General features: G+C 46.1%; 1 protein-coding gene across 2 annotated transcripts in view; it reads right to left on the bottom strand.

Annotated features, from left to right (window-relative positions):
* Rora (RAR related orphan receptor A) overlaps nt 1-19,671 on the bottom strand; it is a 779,408-nt gene that overhangs the window by 748,717 nt on the left and 11,020 nt on the right. For both annotated transcript variants that reach the window (XM_069995263.1, XM_069995264.1), the window contains exon 4: nt 3,154-3,396. In XM_069995263.1, coding sequence (XP_069851364.1) covers nt 3,154-3,319 — 166 coding nt within the window. In that variant the 5' untranslated portion in view covers nt 3,320-3,396. The remainder of the gene's footprint in view (nt 1-3,153; nt 3,397-19,671) is intronic.

The raw sequence follows: 19,671 nt of genomic DNA, 5'->3' as shown, positions 1-19,671 counted from the left end.
CTTTACACACATCCTGGCTCTCCCTGGCTCTCTCAGACACATACACACACCCCAAGATGGATACACCGTGAAAAGCAGAAGCTACATCTGGGATTCCAAAGTGTGCAAATGCACATCATTTCTGGAAGCTATTACTACTGCTGTGTTAGCTAAAGGATGCCTTCATGTCTGACCTTCCTTTTTCCATTCAGACTGTTATATAACCTAGTGCCTGCATGCAGGATGCACGTTGTGGAGTCTTTGGGCCTTACCCTCCCCCTGCTATTAAATCTCCTAAGAGAAATGGACAGGGTTTTTATTTTTTATTTCGTTTTTTTTAAGGATGAGTGGGGGGAGGAGGGAACAACCTTCCAGAGGGCTAGGGGATATGGGTCACCAGGTTAGCTGTGAAATAACATTTTATTCCAACTTTATCCCTCTTCCTTTTTTTTTTTTTTGTTTGCTGAGCCCAAAGAGATGTGGGAGGGGGCGGGGGGGGGGGTGCAAGGGACAAGCTGGTGACACTGAATGCCCCAGCCAGTTATATAATTTGCAAAAGCAGCAAGTTACCGATTTGCTAAGTCGGTTCCGCAGCCTGCCACCCTGATCTTTTGCAAGAAGAACACCTTCTGAAGGGAATAACACCTGAAGATGCTAATACAAGGGGGGGTGGGGGGGGGGGTTAGCAGCCCCAAATCAGAAACCGGTGAGGCTTCAGATATACTATGAATCCCTTCTTTAAAAGAAAGAAAGAAGGAAGGGGGAAAAAATGCCTCAAACACATGAAGGGGATTTTCTCCAGTGTTTCTGATTAACCCTGTTACATAACCCGCTCGCATTCCAAATCCACCGTCTCAGGATCTAAATATACTCTTTTGCAGTACCGAAGCTCTCTGCACACAAACTGAGAGGCAGGTTGGGAAGTGGGGGGCTGGGGACGGGGGCTCGGCCCTCCTCACCCCCCCTCCACCCCCGTGTCTCTTTCTTCCGGGCCCCCTCCATGTCTCCACCTCCCCCCACCCCCAACACACACACACACACACACACACACACACACGCACACACACACACACACGCACACACACCTCCCTTTCTCCCCGCGGTTCAGCACACGGCCACTTCGGAAATCGCCTTTGGATTCAATTATGTTAAAATGTGTTTTGTTTTGTTTTGTTCTGCCTGTGTCATCCCCGGTGGCTTTTTTACTGTACTCGAATTCCGTGAATGGGAAAGCGCCCGGACAGGGGGTGTGGCTAAGGTGGGACGGGGGGGGGGGGGGAGGGAGAGCAATACTGTAAAACAGCCAGTACGAGATCAGCCATATTCCTCACTTCCAACTACAACCCCCGGGGAGCCAGGGAAGGGTCCCGGGTCCTCCTTCGCCGGTCCCCACCCTCTCCAGCCGCCTTCAGAGGTCCAGTCAGCAGAGGGAAGGACGGGGACGCCCCTAGGCCGGGGCCCGAACTCGTGTCCCACCCCCCCCCCGCGCCCTGCGGGGCGGCTGGCGGGAGCCCCGCTTCCTCCCGAGTGACAGGGCGTGATTTATACATTATTTACAACAGTAATTAAAGCTGTAGCTTCCTCGCGTTCTAGGCAAACTTCACATAAATAATCCTCCACCTCCGAGGATGAAAAAAAAAAAAAAAAAAAGACAGGAACGCTACAGCCAACTCGACACCTTTAAGAAAAATCGGGGTGAAAGTGAGCGCTCCGGCACAGCCTACTTTAACTAGCAAGTGCCGGGAGGGGAAACCGAGACGAACCGCGCCCCCCCGCCGCCCGCCCCCCGTCCCTTCCCACTCCAAACCCGAAAATGAAGTGCGCAAACCACCCGGGACAAGGAGCGGGGCAAATCAATCAAATAGAGGGCTTTGCACTCTCCAAACCGCCGTGAACTTGGATTTCGCATCGCCTGATTTCTGGCAGAAATGCCTGGAACCACACAGACAGGAGGGTTTCCCAGGGCACGGAGAAGTTGGAGTGTCTTTTTTAAATCCCCCCCCCACCCCGCTCCTGCCTGTTTGTTTTGGTGGCGGCACCCTCGGAACGCGCCTGGGGAAGACACCCCCCCGCCAACGTCAGCACCGCCCTCCTGGGCCCCGGCCCTCACCCCGCACACACCCCGCCAGCGCCGGCGCGGGGCTCCGAACCCGGGTCTGAAAACGTGCGCATCTCCCCCTGCACGCGCGCGCGCCAAACAACTTGGCCAGCAGCGTCTCGAGCGCCCGCGCCCCGCTTCTCCCCGCGCCCGTCCTCCCAAGCCTAACCCCAGCGCCCGGCTCGGGAGAAGGTACCCGCACGCCGTCCGCCTCAGACCCTGGAGCACACCCCCCAGATGTCCATCCCCGGGGCTCCCCCAGGATCGCTCGCTGCTCCGGGGCACCCCTGCACCCACACCCCAAGCTCTGCAGGGGGACGGGGAGGAGGGAGGAGGGGGGAGAAGAAAGAAAAAATAAAAAGCACTCCCCGGACTCTTGACAGCAGCCCGGGACAAAACTGTCAAGAGGAGATAAAGGTAAAAGGAGGTGAAGGGTAGACACACACACACACACACACACACACACACACACACACACACACACACACACACACACACACACACACACACACAGGATTCTTCTCCTTTCCTTCTTTTTTTTTTTTAAATAAAGGACACTGCCGCTTTAAAAGTTTCTTTCCGGGGGGGCCCCAGTTCTCTGTATTTTGGGGGTGGGGTGGGGAGGTGGAGCGAATTTCATTTAGGCAACGCCGCTGGCTTTCCCTCCAATCTTTTGCAGAAGGGGGGGGGGGGAGAAGAAGAAGAAGAAGAAAGAAGAAGAAAGAAGAAAAAAATCAAAGCCAGGGTCTGGGAGTCGGCGGGCCGGCAGCCCTCCCGCCAGCCCCTTCCCCGGCCGGCCTGGAACGGGCTGCAAAAGTTTGCAACATTTCTGGGGGGCGGAGGGGGGGAGGGGATGGGGGTGCTCCGAGCTCGGGGCGCCGCCGGCCGGGTCCGCGCGCGCGCGCCCGCGGGACCCCTGCGCCCCGGGCCGCCCCCCGATGAGCGCGCGCGCCCCCCGCGCCCCCCCCCGCCGCCACCCCCTCCCCAGCCCCTCGCTCGCTCGCTCGCCCGTTCGCTCGCTCTCCGGCTCGCTCTCGCTCGCTCGCTCGCTCGCGCTCTCTCTCCCAGCCTCCTACCTCTGCTGGTGCTGGAATAGCTCTGTCTGCGTACCGGACCGGGTGGCTCGCTCTTGCGGGCGGATTCGGGGTTCAGCGGGGTCTCCCTGGAACCGGCGGCCGGGTCGGTGCCACTGCTGCCCGGCTCGCTGGCGGCGGGGTCGGGGGCTGCCGGAGCTGACTCCATGTTTTTTTTCCCAATGTAGAGATCGCTGGAGATGGCGAGCTCCGAGACTCCCTCTATCTTCTGTTTTCAGAGCAACTCTATGGTACCAAAAAAAAAAAAAAAAAAGGAGAAGGAGAGAGACGAGAGCTGGAGGGAGAGAGCGAGGGAGCCGGCGGGCGGGCGGGCGAGGGCGCGAGGGAGCGCGGGTGTCGGGGTGGACGCGTGTGTGCGCCCGTGCGCCCCGCACGGGAAGACAGGCGACTCTGGCCGGCCACAGGCAGCGCTAGCGAGAGCTTCTCCTGCCGACCCCCACTCTCCCCGCACTCCCCATCCTCCAGACCCCAGGCCAGGAGACACACGCACACACTGGCAGCCAATTTGGGGAGGTGGGGAAAAAGCGAGGGGGAGGGGGAGGAGGAGGTGGTGCGCCTCCTGAGCCGTAGTCCTCCCCTCTCCCCCTCCCCCCAAGCCTTAAGAGATACAAATGAAAATCGGTGAGGATGATTGGATGTCTACTTTTGAGACTCTGTGTGTCTTCCTGTCTGTCCTCTCTTTTCTTTCCTCTCTCCTCTCTCTCTCTCTCTCTCTCTCTCTCTCTCTCTCTCTCTCTCTCTCTCTCTCTCTCTCTCTCTCTCTCTCGCCTGTCTTTCTGGAACAGGACTTTATCCCCCATCAGCAACCAGCTTTGGATCTGGTTATCCAGGAAAGGGATGGGGGTCGGGGTGTCCAGCACTCTGCTACCCAAGGCTAACGGTACATTTACAGAAAAATAAAAGAGGACCCAGCTGACTCCCCCAAAGGAAAAGGAGGATGGGAGAACAGACATACGGATGTGGCACTTTCTCCTACGGGACAGGGTGTGGGGTGAAAGTTACATCAATGTCTTTCTGTCTGGGCATTTCTAGCCTTGGTTGCCTTGTGTCTGTTTGTCTGAAACAAATTGAATGACTGTAGAATCAATCGCCATGGGTAGCCCATTTCTGGTGGAGCTGAGGGAGCTTTTAGCTTTCTTTTTTCTTCTGTTTTCCACCTTGAAGGATCTAGAAACCATTTGGCAGAGTACTTGAGAATGAAGTAAACTTTTTCCTGTTTTTTGGTCAATGACTGATGAAGCTGGATGAATTGTGTGTTGCTTGGCTGCTGTCGATGACCATTTGATACTTTTGCTATCAAGTGTGCAATCTCATTTGTGAGAGATAGGTAACACTGGAAAGGTATTAACAATGTCAGGATTGTAAAATTCATGTAAGGAAGGACTCTTTAAGAAGTTGCATCATTGTAGGGAACATTCATTCTATAAACTTCTCTTGTTGAAATATACCCATCTCCTAGTATGTGTTCAAACGAATCCAAAGCAAGCCGAGAAATACATCTGTGTACCCTTCATCCCAAACCCCACCAAGAAGAACCAATATAAATTAGGTGGCTGAGAAATATTCAAGTGGTAGTAGTCTGAATTCTCTGCTTCCGTAGTCAATCTATTACTTTCTGCCTGCAAAGGCTCAGGGAAATCAGTCCATTTTTAACATACACCTGCATGTTCCTTTCAGAAAGCTAAAAAAAAAATTGACAATAAAAATATTATTACATACCAGAAGGTGGCATAAATATATGTGTTTAAGGAGATAGGGGGAGACTTGGGGTGCAATGTGCTTTTGCTAACTTCCTAGTTTGGAAAATAAATTATTTTTTTTTTTTAAATAAAGGAGCTGGTGACTCACATGCCTGTAATCCTAGCCACTCAGGAGACTGAGATCTGAGGATCAAAGTTGAAGCCAGCTCAGGCAACAAAGTCCATGAGAATCTTACCTCCAATTAACCACCCAAAGCTGGAAATACACTGTGGTTCAAGTGATAGTGTATTAACCTTGAGTCAAAAAGCTCAAGGTCAGAGTCCAGGCCCTGAGTTCAAGCTCCAGTACTAATATCCCCCAAAAGGGTGGAGAGAGGGGAGGGATAAAACCCTCCACATGTCAAATTTCACACATGGTTAGAGTTATTTTTACTAATCTTGAATTGATTCACAAAGTTTTTTGCTATGGATTTGCACAGTATATGAATTAGCAAGCTCATGGTCCATTCTTTGGGATGATGTAAATGAGATGTCACCAATTCTGATGACTTACTAGTCCAGGACTTGCAAGCATCTCTGGCTGTTGTTGGTGTCTATGTACAATGCCATGATGGTCTTTCCACTCCCAAATCCTGTGTGTGAGTTTTCCCTACATGTCACAGAGAAAGCCATTACTTACCATTGATTATTAGCCTGTTGGTAATGTGCTTTATACAGTTGACCTAAATGGTCCCACACCTGAGTTTTCCAAGTATTTCCAAGTGCATAGTTCATTAAACAAATTCCTCTAGGAGGATGAGTATCTCAAATATATCTACTGTGCTGCATATATTTTAGACTATTTAAAATATGCTTTTACATTAAATAGCACTAGTAATTGTGCTTGGGGACAGAAGTAACTTCCTTTTTGAGTATCAACTGCAACTTGCTAATGTTTTTTGTTAAGTTGGTTTCTCCTAGGTATTCAATTGGCTCAGTTACTATTGCCCTTTAACCCTGGATAGATCAGCTAGAGAGAAAAAAATAGAGGCCCCCTGACCTTAATCAATTAAGATAGATTATTTGTTCCCTGTAGGGAAATATCCCAGGTCACCCCTCCCACCCCAACCCACAGAAGAAACATTGCTCCTAACTCTCTATGACAATTACTACTTTTGCAATTTAAAACAATTGGGAACCCAGGCACTTTCCCCAGGGGAAAACTAAAAGTGAGTTAGATACTTTCCTTGGCTGTCAATCATTGTTACTAAAGTGTAAATTACCTCAATAGGCAAAGCATTTGAAACCTGAAAAGCACAGTTGATTGGGTTTGTATTTCTTTCCTTCCCTCTTACTCCTTTCCTGAGTACTAATTAAGGCTTTCCAATAATATTTGGAGAGGTAGGAGCCTTCCTTTGACTCTGCAATGCAGTCTGGGAACATCAAAGTTTGTTTAAAGCAATGGTTATTTTACTTTTTATTACGGAGTTTTCTGACTGGTGATGGCTCAGAAAAAGTCACATTTTGGCCAGGTGACAATGGCTCATACCTGTGATCCTAGATAATCAGGAGGCTGAGATCTGATGGATTACAGTTCAAAGCTAGCTTTAGCAGGAGAGTCCCAGAGACTCTTTGAAGGAGAGCTATGGCTCATGTGGTAGAGCACCAGCCTTAAGTGAAAAAGGCTGAGGGACATCACCCAAGGTCCTGACCTTAAGCCCCATTGCACACACACACACACACACACACACACACACACACACACACACACACACACACACACACACACACACACCAGGCTTACATCTAAATCTTTTTACCCTCTCTTACTTCCTCTACCCAACAAGGACCATCACCACAACCTTGCCAATCTCATATTATTCTACATCCTATGGAAACCTCAACATTAGATTTTTGTTTTGAGTTTTGGTTGTTGCTGCTGCTGTTGTTGTTGTTGTTTGTCTACATTCTGGGTCTGGGCACTGTCCCTGAGCCTCTTTGGCTCAAGACTAGAGCTCTACCACTTGAGCCATAGCTCCACTTCCCGCCTTTTCTAAGTAGTTTAGTAGAGATAAGTCTCATGGACTTTCCTGCCCTGGCTGGCTTCTAACTCTGATCCTCAGTGTAAGGTCCGCTCCAGGATGGCCAGCAGACTCCACCCTCCTCGCAGCAAAGTCTCCACCCAGTACCTGTGTTACCTAGGCAACTGGGACACCTGGAAGAGGTCACATCTGCATCCTCTGAGGTCACATCTGAATTTGATGTGGCCACACCTTTCCCCGCCCATACCCTAGATAAGGCCTAGCGCAGGCCCAGGCTCCCTCTCTGTTCTATTCTAGCTCTCTCTCTGTTCGTTTCTAGCTCTCTGCTCTCCCTCTCTGTTCTATTCTAGCTCTCTCTCTGCCTTTTTCTAGCTCTCTCTGCTCTCTCTGCTCTTTTCTAGCTCTTTTCTCTCTCTTTCCCAGCTCTCTCTCTTTCCCAGCCACATGGAGTGCCAACTTTGCCTGGTCCCAGGAGGTCTACTGAATAAACCTACCCCTTACCTGAAGACCACGTGCGTGCTGGTGCTATTCTTACTCAGCTACCTCTTTTTAAAAACCTAACTCTCTGGGGCTGGGAAGGTGGCTCAGTGGTAGAGTGCATGCCTCCCATGCATGAGGCCCTGAGTTCGATTTCCCCAGCACCACATACACAGAAAAAAGCCAGAAGTAGCGCTGTGGCACAAGTGGTAGAGTGCCCAGGCCCAGAGTTCAAGATTCACGACCAAGCCAGGCGCCGGTGGCTCATGCCTGTAATCCTAGCTACTCAGGAGGCTGAGATCTGAGAATCGCGGTTCAAAGCCAGCCCGGGCAGGAAAGACCGTGAGACGCCTATCTCCAATAAACCACTAGAAAACCGGAAGTGGCGCTGTAGCTCAAGTGGTAGAGCGCTTGCCTTGAGCTGAAGAGCTGAGGGACAGCGCCCAGGCCCAGAGTTCAAGCCCCATGACTGACAAAATAAAAGTAAAAAATAAAAAAATAAAAACCTAACACTCAGATCACAGCCTCCTAAGTAGCTAGGATTACAGGCATGAGCCACAGTGCCTGGATCAGTATTAGTCTTCTTTCTCTTTCTCTCTCTCTTTCCCTCCCTCCTCCACAATTTCTGCCTAGTTCTAAACAGTCTACCTCTATTACACCTGCTTCTCTTCCCTTGGTACACACAGTTCCAGACATTCTTGATGCCAAACGCCCATGTCAAGCACCTTATAAATGACTGGTCTTTGGTCTTACAACCACTCTAATACATACTAGATACTGCTGCCAAGTTAATTACCCTGAACTACAGCTTTAAAGGCTCCCCATTGCCTATCCAATTAACTACTAACTAGTCAGCTCGGTACTCAAGGCTCTACTTCACTTATCACTCAGGGCACTCCTACACCAAGTCGATCTTATCTCATGGGTTGGAAAGGTGTGAGCTGAGATTGATTAATACTGTCCCCCATGGGTAGAGGATAAGAAGTGTAATGTTTACTGGAGTTTGAGTTGGCTAATTGTCTTAGGTCTCTTCATAATGCCAACAATCCATGTATATAGCCCTCACACCAGGCCACTCAGTGATGGTGATGGCCCCTTCTACATATACACATGTTGCATGACAATGTCTCTTTTCAAGAATGCCCTAAAATGTGTAGCTTCCTTGATTTGCACCAACCCAGGTGTTTGGACTGTCTTAGTGACCTGTACCCCTCTGAAAATGCTTGATGTATTCTATCTACCTGTGCTGTGAAACACTGAACATTGCCTTATCCTCCTAGATGAAAGATAGGTTTCTTGAAAGGTTTCTTCCAAGAAATCTCCTTGCCTATAGTAGTCTTCGTGACAGTAAGGTGACTTGGTGATTTAATCAGGAAATTGTCCACCCACTGATTCCATTACTCCACAAGAGCGAAAATATAAACATTTCAACTTGTTTTGTTGTTGCCAGTCCTGAGGCTTGAACTCTGGGCCTGGGCACTGTCCCTGAGCTTCTTTTGCTGAAAGCTAGCATTCTACCTCTTGAGCCACAGCAATCAAATGGCTCAAGCTGCTTCTAGCTTTTTCTGAGCAGTTTATTGGAGATAAGGGTCTCATGGACTTTTCTGTCTGGGTTGGCTTTGAACCTCGGTCTTCTACAGGCATGAATAACAGGCACCCAGCTGCATTTCAACTTTCAATCATCTGAAATAAGCCTTTCTTTGCTGGATAAAAGACTCATTGACATGTATAGGCTGTTAAAATTTATATATGCAAAAAAAAGTTGACAGTTATTTTCTTGCATTTCTGGAGAGAGGGGGGAATTGATAGAAATAGAGAGTAGAATTTCCTTGGGAAAGTGGAACTTTCCACAACCCACAGAAGAACAAAGAAGACAGAAAATTAAAACTGAGTGCCCAGACAACAACTTTCCTTTCTTTCACAAAAACATCAAATAGAAGACTCTCAGAAGAAAATACAGAGTTGCTCCAAGGTGTGGGAGGGGCTGCATCTTGCTTCAGGGTTTGTAGTCTAGGTGGTCCTCAACCAAGTAAGCCCAGGACAAAAAGGGGCCTTGAAGGAACTCAGGAAAGGAATGGTTAGAACCTGAAGTCCTTTGGTATGGTAATGGAAGAGCCAGACATGCAAGACACTAATTGATGAACAGCCTATAAGGTCCACTGGGATAAGCCCCCATCCCATTGGTCAGATTAAAAAACTGAAATACACAATAATGATTTACTCATGGTCACTTTAAGGAATGAACACAGATGACAGTGGGTTTGGATATGGATAAAATGAAATGTATCATTCAAGTATATTTATTCTCTTTGTGTGTGTGTGTGTGTGTGTGTGTGTGTGTGTGTGTGTATGTGCGTGTGCGTATGCGCGAGCATGTGTGTGCCAGGACTAGGGCTTGAATCAGAGCCTCAGTGCTGTCCCTTAGCTTTTTCACACAGGGCTGGCACTCTACCGTATGAGCAACAGCTCTGCTTCTGGCTTTTTGGTGGTTAATTGGAGATAAGAGTCTCAAGAACTTTCCTGCCTTGGCTGTCTTCAAATCATGATCCTCAAGATATCAGCCTCCTGAGTAACTAGGCTTACAGGAGTGAGCCACCAACGCCTAGTTCTTAACATTTTTTTAGCTCTAGCTACTAGAACACTTAAAATTATTATGTGGTTTACATTGTAGATGTGCTAGCTTGGGATCTCCTGGTACACAGTCAGTATTCTCATAATTTAATAAGAATAATTGTTGCCAGGCACTGATGGCTCACACCTGTAATCCTAGCTACTCAGGAGGCTGAGATCTGAGGATGGCAGTTCAAAGCCAGTCCAGGCAGTAAAGTCTATGTGATTCTTTTCTCCAATTAACCACCAGAAAATCAGAAGTGGTGCTGTGGCTCAAAGTGATAGCTTGCTTGCCTTGAGTGAAAGAGCTCAGGACCAGCACCCAGGACCTAAGTTCAAGCCCCATGACTGACAAAAACAAACAGAATAACAAAAGCTCAGGAACAGTGCTCAGACCCTGAGTTCAAGCCCCACAACAAAAAAAGAATAATTGTTGAGACTCAGCTGGAGATACCTTGGGTCAAAAGTTACTGTCCATCTAGCACAGGTGGCTCATGCTTGTCATCCTAATTGTTCAGAAGAGTAAGATCTGGAGAAACACTGTTCCAGCCTAGGCAGAAATGTGCAACAGACAGCTTCAAACTAAACACCAAAAAGCAGGACTGGAGGTGTGACTCAAGTACTGGAGGTACTTGAGGTATGATAGAGGTATGGAGGTATAGCTGAGCAAGTATGAGGCCCTGAGTTGAAACCTGGATACCACCACCACCACCACCACCACCACCACCAGCATCCTGGAAAAGGAAATCAAGTTCTATTTATTCCAACTGCCAATAGATAATCATGCCTAGATTTCAACTCCTATAAATATTTTGTCTAAAATAATACACGAAAGACACTGAGGGATTCTAAGATGAGGACCTAACACAAGCCCATCAGCTCCCATGCTTTGAGATATGAAGCCATAAATAGAATGGGTCCGGGAAAGGGCCTCAGGGGAAGCCAATGCTTGGTAGTTCTCCAAGGGTGGTCTCCAGACTAGGAGCATAGCATTACCTGGGGATCTTTGAGGAACACAGATCTGCAGGTCCCAACCAGAGAGAAACTGATTCTGATCCCAGCTAGTTTAAGAATCACTGTCCTAGATCATCTGACTCATGAATGTGCATTTACGGATATCATGAATTCTAAAAGGGTTCTTGGTCTTTTGGGAGGGATGGGGGTATACTGGGGTTAGACACAGGGCCTTGCACTTCCTAGCCATGGGCTCTACCACTTGAGGCACTCCCCCAGTCCCCGATTTTCTTCCATTGATTTTCAGATAGGACTTCATACTTTTTGCCTGTGCTGGCCTCCACCCCTGTGTCTCCTGAGTAACTGGAATTACAGGCATATCCAGCTCAAGAGGGTTCTTCTTATGAGAGAGAACACATGCTTTGATGAACTTAAACAATCTTTTTGACACACCCCTGTAACCCACTATAGAATTGCCCACACCATGGAAGGAACCTGCTGTAATGAAGTCTGTGGATACCTCCTCCTCATCTCTCTGCATTTTGGTGGTAATTACATCAAGAAAAACTTGGATAGAGAATCTAATTTGGCGAGAAAAATTTAAGGAAAGGAAAATAAACAAACAAAAAAGCTGTTAAACTTGTCAGTTTGGCTCTGGTGGGGCTATCTAGATGAAAGCCCTTTGTAAATCAGCAGGAACTATTTTCCAACATCACAGATCAGAAGGGTGAAAAAGATGTAGCACTCTTCTAAAAAATCCCATCATGATAGATATTATGGGTCAAATTTTCCTCTAGAAAAAGCTCTGTCTTGTGATGCAGGCCAGATAAAAATGTTAATTTCTCTCAAAGGTAGTTAAGCATTTCACTGTATTAAAGAACAAAAACAAAAAACAAAAAACCCCTTTTTCTCTTTTAGGCTGACTAGTTGCTTCTTATACAAACACAATACCAAAACTAAAGATAAAAATAAAACCACTCCCAAATCTAGTAGGCTTACAATTTTAGTATTTCTTTCTCATATTGATGGTTGTGGGCGAATGGGGCTCATTAGGTTGGACTCCAGGGGTTGGCATTGGTACTACTCTCTAACACCTCTCATTTCTGCGCAACAGTTGACTGAAGCATGCTTTTCTCACCTAAACAAAACACAAGTGCACAAGAAAGCAGAATCCCCCCACCACCAACAACACATGTCAGAGATATTTGCATACACTGAATTACTGGCATCTCATTGGTCAAAACAAATCACATGGCCAAGACCAAAGTCCAGGAGCAGAGAAGTTATCTTCTAACCAAAGGACCATGGCAAGGGTGGTAATGCACACCTTAGCCCCGCGCCAGAGGAGCAAGCAATTTGAGGCCAGTCATTCAATCCACATTCCTCCCTGGCTTATCTCTAGATCAGTGGATCTTTCAAACTTGGCTGTACATGGAATCACCTGAGGAGATTTTAGAGAGTGCTGAGCACTGGGGTTCTGCTTCCAGTGATTATGGTTTAATTGGTTTGGGGTGCAGCCCCAGCCTGGGTATAGTAAAAATCTCCCCCAAGTGATTCTAAGTCTGAGAGACACTGTCAGTCAACCAACTGCTATTGATTAAACACCAAATTCTGGCCATTGCTCGGGGAAGAACCCTTTTCTGCTCATTTTTAGAAGTCTTCATCTTTTAAAATCTTGGACAGTGAAAGCACATGAACAGCCTGAGGTCAGTTTCATAAAAAGGTATCATCAAACATTTTCTGGGTATTGAATTCTAGTGAACCACCATTTCCACCCGGAAATGGTGGTCGTTTTTAGCTGTCTTCATTTCTAGGAAATTCTATGGTATCATTTGAAGGTAACTTTGTATCTTCTCCAGGCACAGAGCACTTACTCAGATGGTGCATTGATTTGTCCTTTTCTATTTGATTTGTTTTCCTATTTTCTGGATGTATGCCGTAGGGAAAGATTTCCCTTTTCTTTCTTTTGGTACCTTCTGACATTCAAGGTTCTATAAATACACAAGAGTTATAAAGGACCATAGAATTGTGTCTGAGGATCGTACAAGGATGTTTTCTGAGAGAGTTTGTTTTCACTATATATTTTGGAAAAGTGATTAAGAGAGGGGGCTGGTTAAATCAGAGACCTCATCCTGCGTAAGGCATACTTCTTCACAGCAGTTTTTGCCACTTAAAGAAGGCTGAGCATTTTTTAATTTTAATTTTTTAAAATTATCACGTCATTTACTTTTTTTTCTTCTAGTGTTAAGGTTTGAATTCAGGGTCTGACACTCATTTGGCTAGTCTGCTTGACTAGTGTTCTACTGCTTTGCCACGCTTCCAGCAGAATTTTTGCTGATCAATTGAAGATGGAGTCTTCTGGACTTTTTGCCTTCAAAATGCCATCTACTGGACCTCAGCCCTGTGAGTAGCTAGGATCACAAGCATAAGCACCAACACCTCATTTCTTCATTAATTTTGTTTCACACTTTTCAGTTTAGAGTCTTTGTAAACCACAGAATGCAGAATTGCATCTAATTTCTTTAACTACACTTTTCTTTCTTTGTTAAGAAAATATTCTAGGACCAACATGCTTCGGAGAAAATCTACAGCATCTTTCAGGAAGTTTTCAGTGATCAAGTAAAATGTCCTCCCACAATTTCCCAGGATTGTCTGTCTGCCTCTTAAACTGGCTCATTTGTTGGTAAAAGAACATTAAACATCAGCTTGCTTCTTCCCTCCTCCCTCAATTGATTGCTGGCTGTCAGGATGCTTTTGAAATTTTGAATGACCAATCAAATTATTAAGTTTTGAGGTGAAATTCTATAATGCTAACTGAACACTGGCTAAAAGTACACAAGACCCCCATCTTAACCAATAAAAAGCTGAGTGTCGTGGTGTGTGATAAAAATAGGAGGATCACAGTCCAGGCCATACTTGGACCAAAGGAAGAAAACAGCAAAATCAAAAGAGATTCAAGTAGTAGGACATCTGCCTAGCAAGAACAAGGCCCCAATTTCAAGCCCTAGGATCATCAAAAACCCTAATAAACATGTCTTATTTATATCTTTACCACTTCAATGCCTGACACATATAGTGGTTCATAAATATCAAGAATCCCTAATATTTTTTTCTTGGCTCAGCAATTGATTAACCTTTTATGTAGACTGTTTTATTCAATCCTGTCTATCACATCAAGGTGATCATCCTGTCAGTGCCTAATCTACAGATGGGAAAATTGAGGCCTGGAGCCAACAGGCCCAGAAATAGTACAACCAAGATTTGAACTCAAAATCATCAGAATGGAAAATCTATGTAAGGAGCTAAAACCTGATCTTAGATATAGTCCTGATAACTGTTGTCGGAATGAATAAATGAATCACTGAATCCAAGACTTTTTCTATAAAATAGCAGGTGCCTATAAAAAATTCTACAACTCAGGAAGCTAAGATCTGAGAACTGCAGTTCAAACCAGCCTAGACAGGAAAGTCTGTGAGACACCTACATCCAATGATCCAGCAAAAGCCAGAAGTAGAAGTACAGCTTTTATAGTAGAGTGCTAACCTTGAGTGAATAAGCTAAGGGACAGTGCCTAGGTCCTGAGTTCAAGCCCCAGTAATGGCATACACACACCAAAGAAAAATAAAAGAAATGTATGGGGAGAGAGAGAGAGAGCAAGAGAGCGAGCGAGCGAGCGAGAGAGAGAGCGAGAGAGAGAGAGAGAGAGAGAGAGAGAGAGAGAGAGAGAGAGAGAGAGAGAGAGAGAGAGAGGGCTCATCAAAATTTAAGGCCAATTCTCCGAGGAACATGGTCCAGGATCCTGGGTTGTGTAGTAGCAAGCAGGACACTGTCTTCTAAGAGGACAAGAGCCCAAGGAAAGCCATTCTACCTGAGAAGCAAAGGCTAGAATCTACCCCTCCTCCATTAATTGACCTTGGCTCATGTCTACTGACCCAGAAGCACAGCAATGAGATGATGAGGACTCTCAAGAGCCATGATGCCCTCCCCCACTGTCTTTATTTTCCACCCCCTGCTCTCCAGGCATTTTGGTGGTAGAAGGGGGAGTGGGGTCTGAGCATACATTCCTGGACGTGAAGGAAGCCTCTTTACAGATGCACACTCGCTTTCCAAGTCACCAGGGTACCATTTGGTAAATTGCTACTGCAAAGCACCGAATAGTACCCTGGTGGCCTCACAGACGGATTGTATCCCTAAATGTGTTTAATTTATCTCTGGGGGGAATTTACACCCTGGGAAAATCTGGTTAAATATATAAATGAATCTTCTAACCAGCCAAGATGGAAGATATCATAAAATCATAAAGCCAGAAGGCTTCCCAAGAGCAACAGGTCCATCCCTTCCCAGCACATGCATACTATCTGATATCGCAGGCAGGTAGGCATATGGGCTGAGTTTAACAGGGCATGCATCAGAAGGTTCCAGAATGCCGTTCCACCCCCTCGACCTTCAGAATACTTCTGCTTCTCTTATTTAACTCCCTTTGGCAGTGGCTTGGGTTTGTTCCAGCTGCCTCAGCTCCCAGTGGAGATGGAGGACACATGATCTGCAACATCCCCTGAGTCAGAACTTCCTAGAGTTCGATGATATTCATTAAGTGTCTCATGGGAACCAAAGCTTTGGGGGCTAGGGCCATCATAAGGATCTTCATTCTCATTCCTCCACATAAAACACAAGCATCGAGAATCACCCCACTGGCGCCCAGTGTTGGTGGCTCACACCTGTAATCCTAGCTCCTCAGGAGGCTCAGATCTGAGGAACACAGTTCAAAGCCCAGCCCTGGCAGAAAAGTTGTGAGACTCTTACCTCCAATTAGCCACTAGAAAATCGGAAGTGACACTGTGGCTCCCTGGGGTAGAGCACTAGCCTTGAGCATAAGAGCTCCGGGACAGCACACAGGCTCTGAGTTCAAGCCCCATGACCGACCAATAAAACCCAAAAGAATCACCCCATTGGACACTTTTTCAGTAGTGTCATCATCAGAATGGACTATATGATGTATACTGTGGGAGCAACTAACTGCCATATGTTAAGCACATACAACAGCTGAGGTGTATCTCTTTTTCACCATGATGTCATGTTATCTGCAGGTCAGTCTTGAGACTGTTTTTCATGGCTCCCTTTCAGACAGGTGATGCTCATCATTTCTGTCATGTGGCATGGGCCAAAGCAAGTTACCTCAGCTGACTTAACTCCAGGGGGACAGAGAAAGAAAATCTTAACCAGGTGTCTCCCAAAGGAATCATGGGTAATATTTGACAAAATATCACTAAAGAAGACCTCAAGGGACATTCTTGTGCAGGAACTTCTTTGACAGGAGTGAGGTTTGTGTGTGTGTGTGTGTGTGTGTGTGTGTGTGTGTGTGTGTGTGTGTGTGTGTGTGTGTGTGTGTGTGTGTGTGTGTGTGTGTGTGTGTGTGTGTGTATACAATGGGAAGATGATACATGTCTATTTTTTTAGATAATATGTGTAATTTTGGAGCCAGGTCCATTTCAAAACAGTCATAGTCCCACATCATAGAGGAATGACAAAATTAAAGGCGATGACATAGGGGAAGTAAGATTTAACAAATGAGCCATTTCATTTAGGATCCATTCCTGGATCCATCCATTCCTGAATCCTGCTTTACATGTTGAGGGCAGACAGTGAATAAGAAATTGTGGCCAATGTTGAGAGACGTTGGAGTCCTTGCAGGAGATGATCAGTTAACAGACAAGCTTCCTGTGAAGCCTTAGAGCATAAGGATGAGCATGGAGACACAGGAGAACAAAGGCCTGGTTTGCAGCTGCTGTTCTTTCTTCCTCGTTGCAGATTCTCCCTGGTTGCAGATGCCATTTCCACAGGACTTCTGAGAAGTTCAGCAGGGATCCATGTACAGCACTACAGCCTCCACTGATGCGCTGCTCAGAAAACATTGTCTTGTCATAGGAGCCCAGAGAGGCCCTGAGTCTGAAGCTTCAGGTACCATTTTGCTGGAGAAAGTGGCTCCTGATTTGTGTCTTGAAAGAGGACTATGAGTTAGAGAAGGAAAAAAGAGGCTAAAGACCTTCTCAGCAGAACCAGAACCACAGCCGAGCTTGGTTCATTTGGCCATTTGTTAGCTGTGTGACCGCAGGTGAGTATTTATGCTGCTCTAGTCCTCATTGGCTTTTGGAGGGGGGCATTGAACTTAGGACTTTGTACTTTCTAGGGTAGTGTTCTACTATTTGACCATGCTTAAAGCTCAGCATTTTGATGGAGTTTTGTGGACTTTTCTTCTCAGGCTGGCTTTGTACTATGATCAGAATCTTTGATTCCTGAGTAGTTGGGGTTGTAGGCATGAGCCACCAGCACCTGGCTAACTTGTTATAGTTCACTGCAAGCCATACTTGATCAATTATTAGAGCCAATCACAGGCTTGTGGGAGGGACGGAGGGCTGAGGCATCAAAGCTTTAGTTTTACAATAAGCAGGAGCTGCTCGTGGCCTTTCCTCCATGCATGTTGAGTACGAGAGGAAAGCAGTCTCATGAGCTGGGGTTGAGGACAAGGGTAAGGAATGAGCTGCATGTTTGTTTTGAGTTATAAGAGGTCGGCTCCTTGGTGGCAAAGGAAGGTAATTGACTTATAGTTTTCACTAAACTTAAGAGGCTTTAGTCTGTGCCAGATGAAAATTAAATAATTAGCAAGGAATGCTCAATTCCAACATCCTCGGCCAACTGCCTGTTTCTCTATAAAGATGGGCCCCAGGGGAACACAGAAGGATGTAACTGCAATTAAATAGGCGCATAAACCTTGCAGAGAATGTCAGGACAGCGCCAGGGCTTGCATGAGCTGATTGTAGTGTATCTACTGTTCCCTATTTGTGGTAGGACTCAATGCAGAATGTACCAAAGGCTTGTTGGCAACCTCCAATTTATTCTGTGTGTGTGTGTGTGTGTGTGTGTGTGTGTGTGTGTGTGTGTATGTGTGTGTGTGTGTGTGTGTGCACATGCACGTGCGCCATTGCTGAGGCTTGAACTCAGGGCCTCATACTCTTGCTTAGCATTTTTTTTTTGCCAGTCCTGGGGCTTGAACTCAGGGCCTGGGCATTGTTCCTGAGCTTTTTTTGCTCAAGGCTAGCACTTTACCACTTGAGCCACAGCACCACTTCTGGATTTTTCTGTTTATGTGGTACTGGGGAATCGAACCCAGGGCTTCATGCATGCTAGGCAAGTACTCTACCACTAAGCCACATTTCTAGCCCTCTTACCTAGCTTTTTCACTCAAGGCTAAGGCTCTACCATTTGAGCCACAGTTCCGCTTTCAGCTTTTTGCTAGTTAACTGGACATAAAAGTCTCATGGGCTTTCCTGACTGGGCTGGCTTTGAATCATGATCTTCAGATCTCAGCCTTCTAAGTAGTTAGGATTACAGGTCATGATGCCCCTCTTATTTATCCATCCTAAAAACAAAATAAAATTTAAATAAAAGAAATCCCTTTAAGGAGTTGCCTGTGAAAATTAACTGTCTGAGAAACAGCTGAGATGTTAAAGTGTGTCCTTGAAAGTTTCACAGTCATCAGCCCAAATACAAAGGATGTACCAAGCAATGTGGGAACTTCAAATCATGTGAAATATCCATAGTTGCTCTAATCACGCCTATGAATGGAAATACTTGCCTTGAACAAGCAGTTAGTGAGTATTTACTATGTTTAGGTCCAGTGTCTACTACTGACTATTTAGCCCTGTGGCTCCATACAATCAGTTATATTCAATACTAAATAATATAAATCCTGCTGGCAGCCTTGAGTGCAAAAAACCACTTGAAGATTCAAGGCCCTGAGTTCAAGCCCTAGGACTGCGTGCGCACGCGCACACACACACCCACACGTCCCCCCTCCTCCCCCCCCACACACACTGAGAATCCAATCCCAAACAACCTGTTACCCAAATTTGTTTCTTGGATTGTCAGCTCCACAAGTTAGGGACTCAAGCCACTACTGTGCCATTGCTCTGGTTTCTTTAACATGAAGCCACAGTCTAGCCATCATGTCTACATTCTGGTAAACAACACAAAGTAAAGGGAAGGGAGATGGTAGCTTTTCCCTGTAAGAGAATGCTTATAGGAGGGCCAACAATTACATAGTTTGTATTCTGATTTGTCAGGCACCTAGGTAAGAATGAAGAGTTCAGTTACAAAGGAGGAAGGTAAGGATTGATATGCAAGGATAATGAATGGCTTTGCCATTGGGATTAAAAAGCTCACTTTCCTGCTTTTCCATATTGTCCTTTTTGTAACCGAATCACTGAACTAGCACCACTGCTCCGTGATGGGGAGCAGGAGGCCTGGGCTCAAGGGTGATACAGGAAACAGTTGTGCTTTTCTCCTTTTAGATTAATAGCAGCTCAAAGTCGTCTACAAAAACCAGACAAGAAAGTATCAACATATCACAGGAAACGGAAACGTCACGAGAGAAGACAATTGTTTAACCTCTTGGGGGAAAACAAATTTAAATGTTTACCTCATGGAACATATAAAACCAAACTCCATAGAGATTAAAAAATGCAAAATATAAAATTATGAATATATACTGAAATTAAATTTAGGATTTTATGTGTTTAATCAAGAGTTGGAGAAGGTTGGGGGGAGAGTTGTGGAGGTGGGAAGGGATGGTAGGGGAAAAACAAAGGAGGATGCAACAATGCTCGATAGGAAATGTACTCATTACCTTGCTCATGTAACTGTAACCCCTCTGTACAGTATTTTCATAATAAAAAATGTAA

Source organism: Dipodomys merriami, unplaced genomic scaffold, assembly GCF_024711535.1.
Source record: "Dipodomys merriami isolate MVZ:Mamm:240054 unplaced genomic scaffold, mDipMer1.0.p SCAF_48, whole genome shotgun sequence".
NCBI lineage: Eukaryota > Metazoa > Chordata > Mammalia > Rodentia > Heteromyidae > Dipodomys > Dipodomys merriami.
This window is presented reverse-complemented; position numbering and strand designations above follow the sequence as displayed.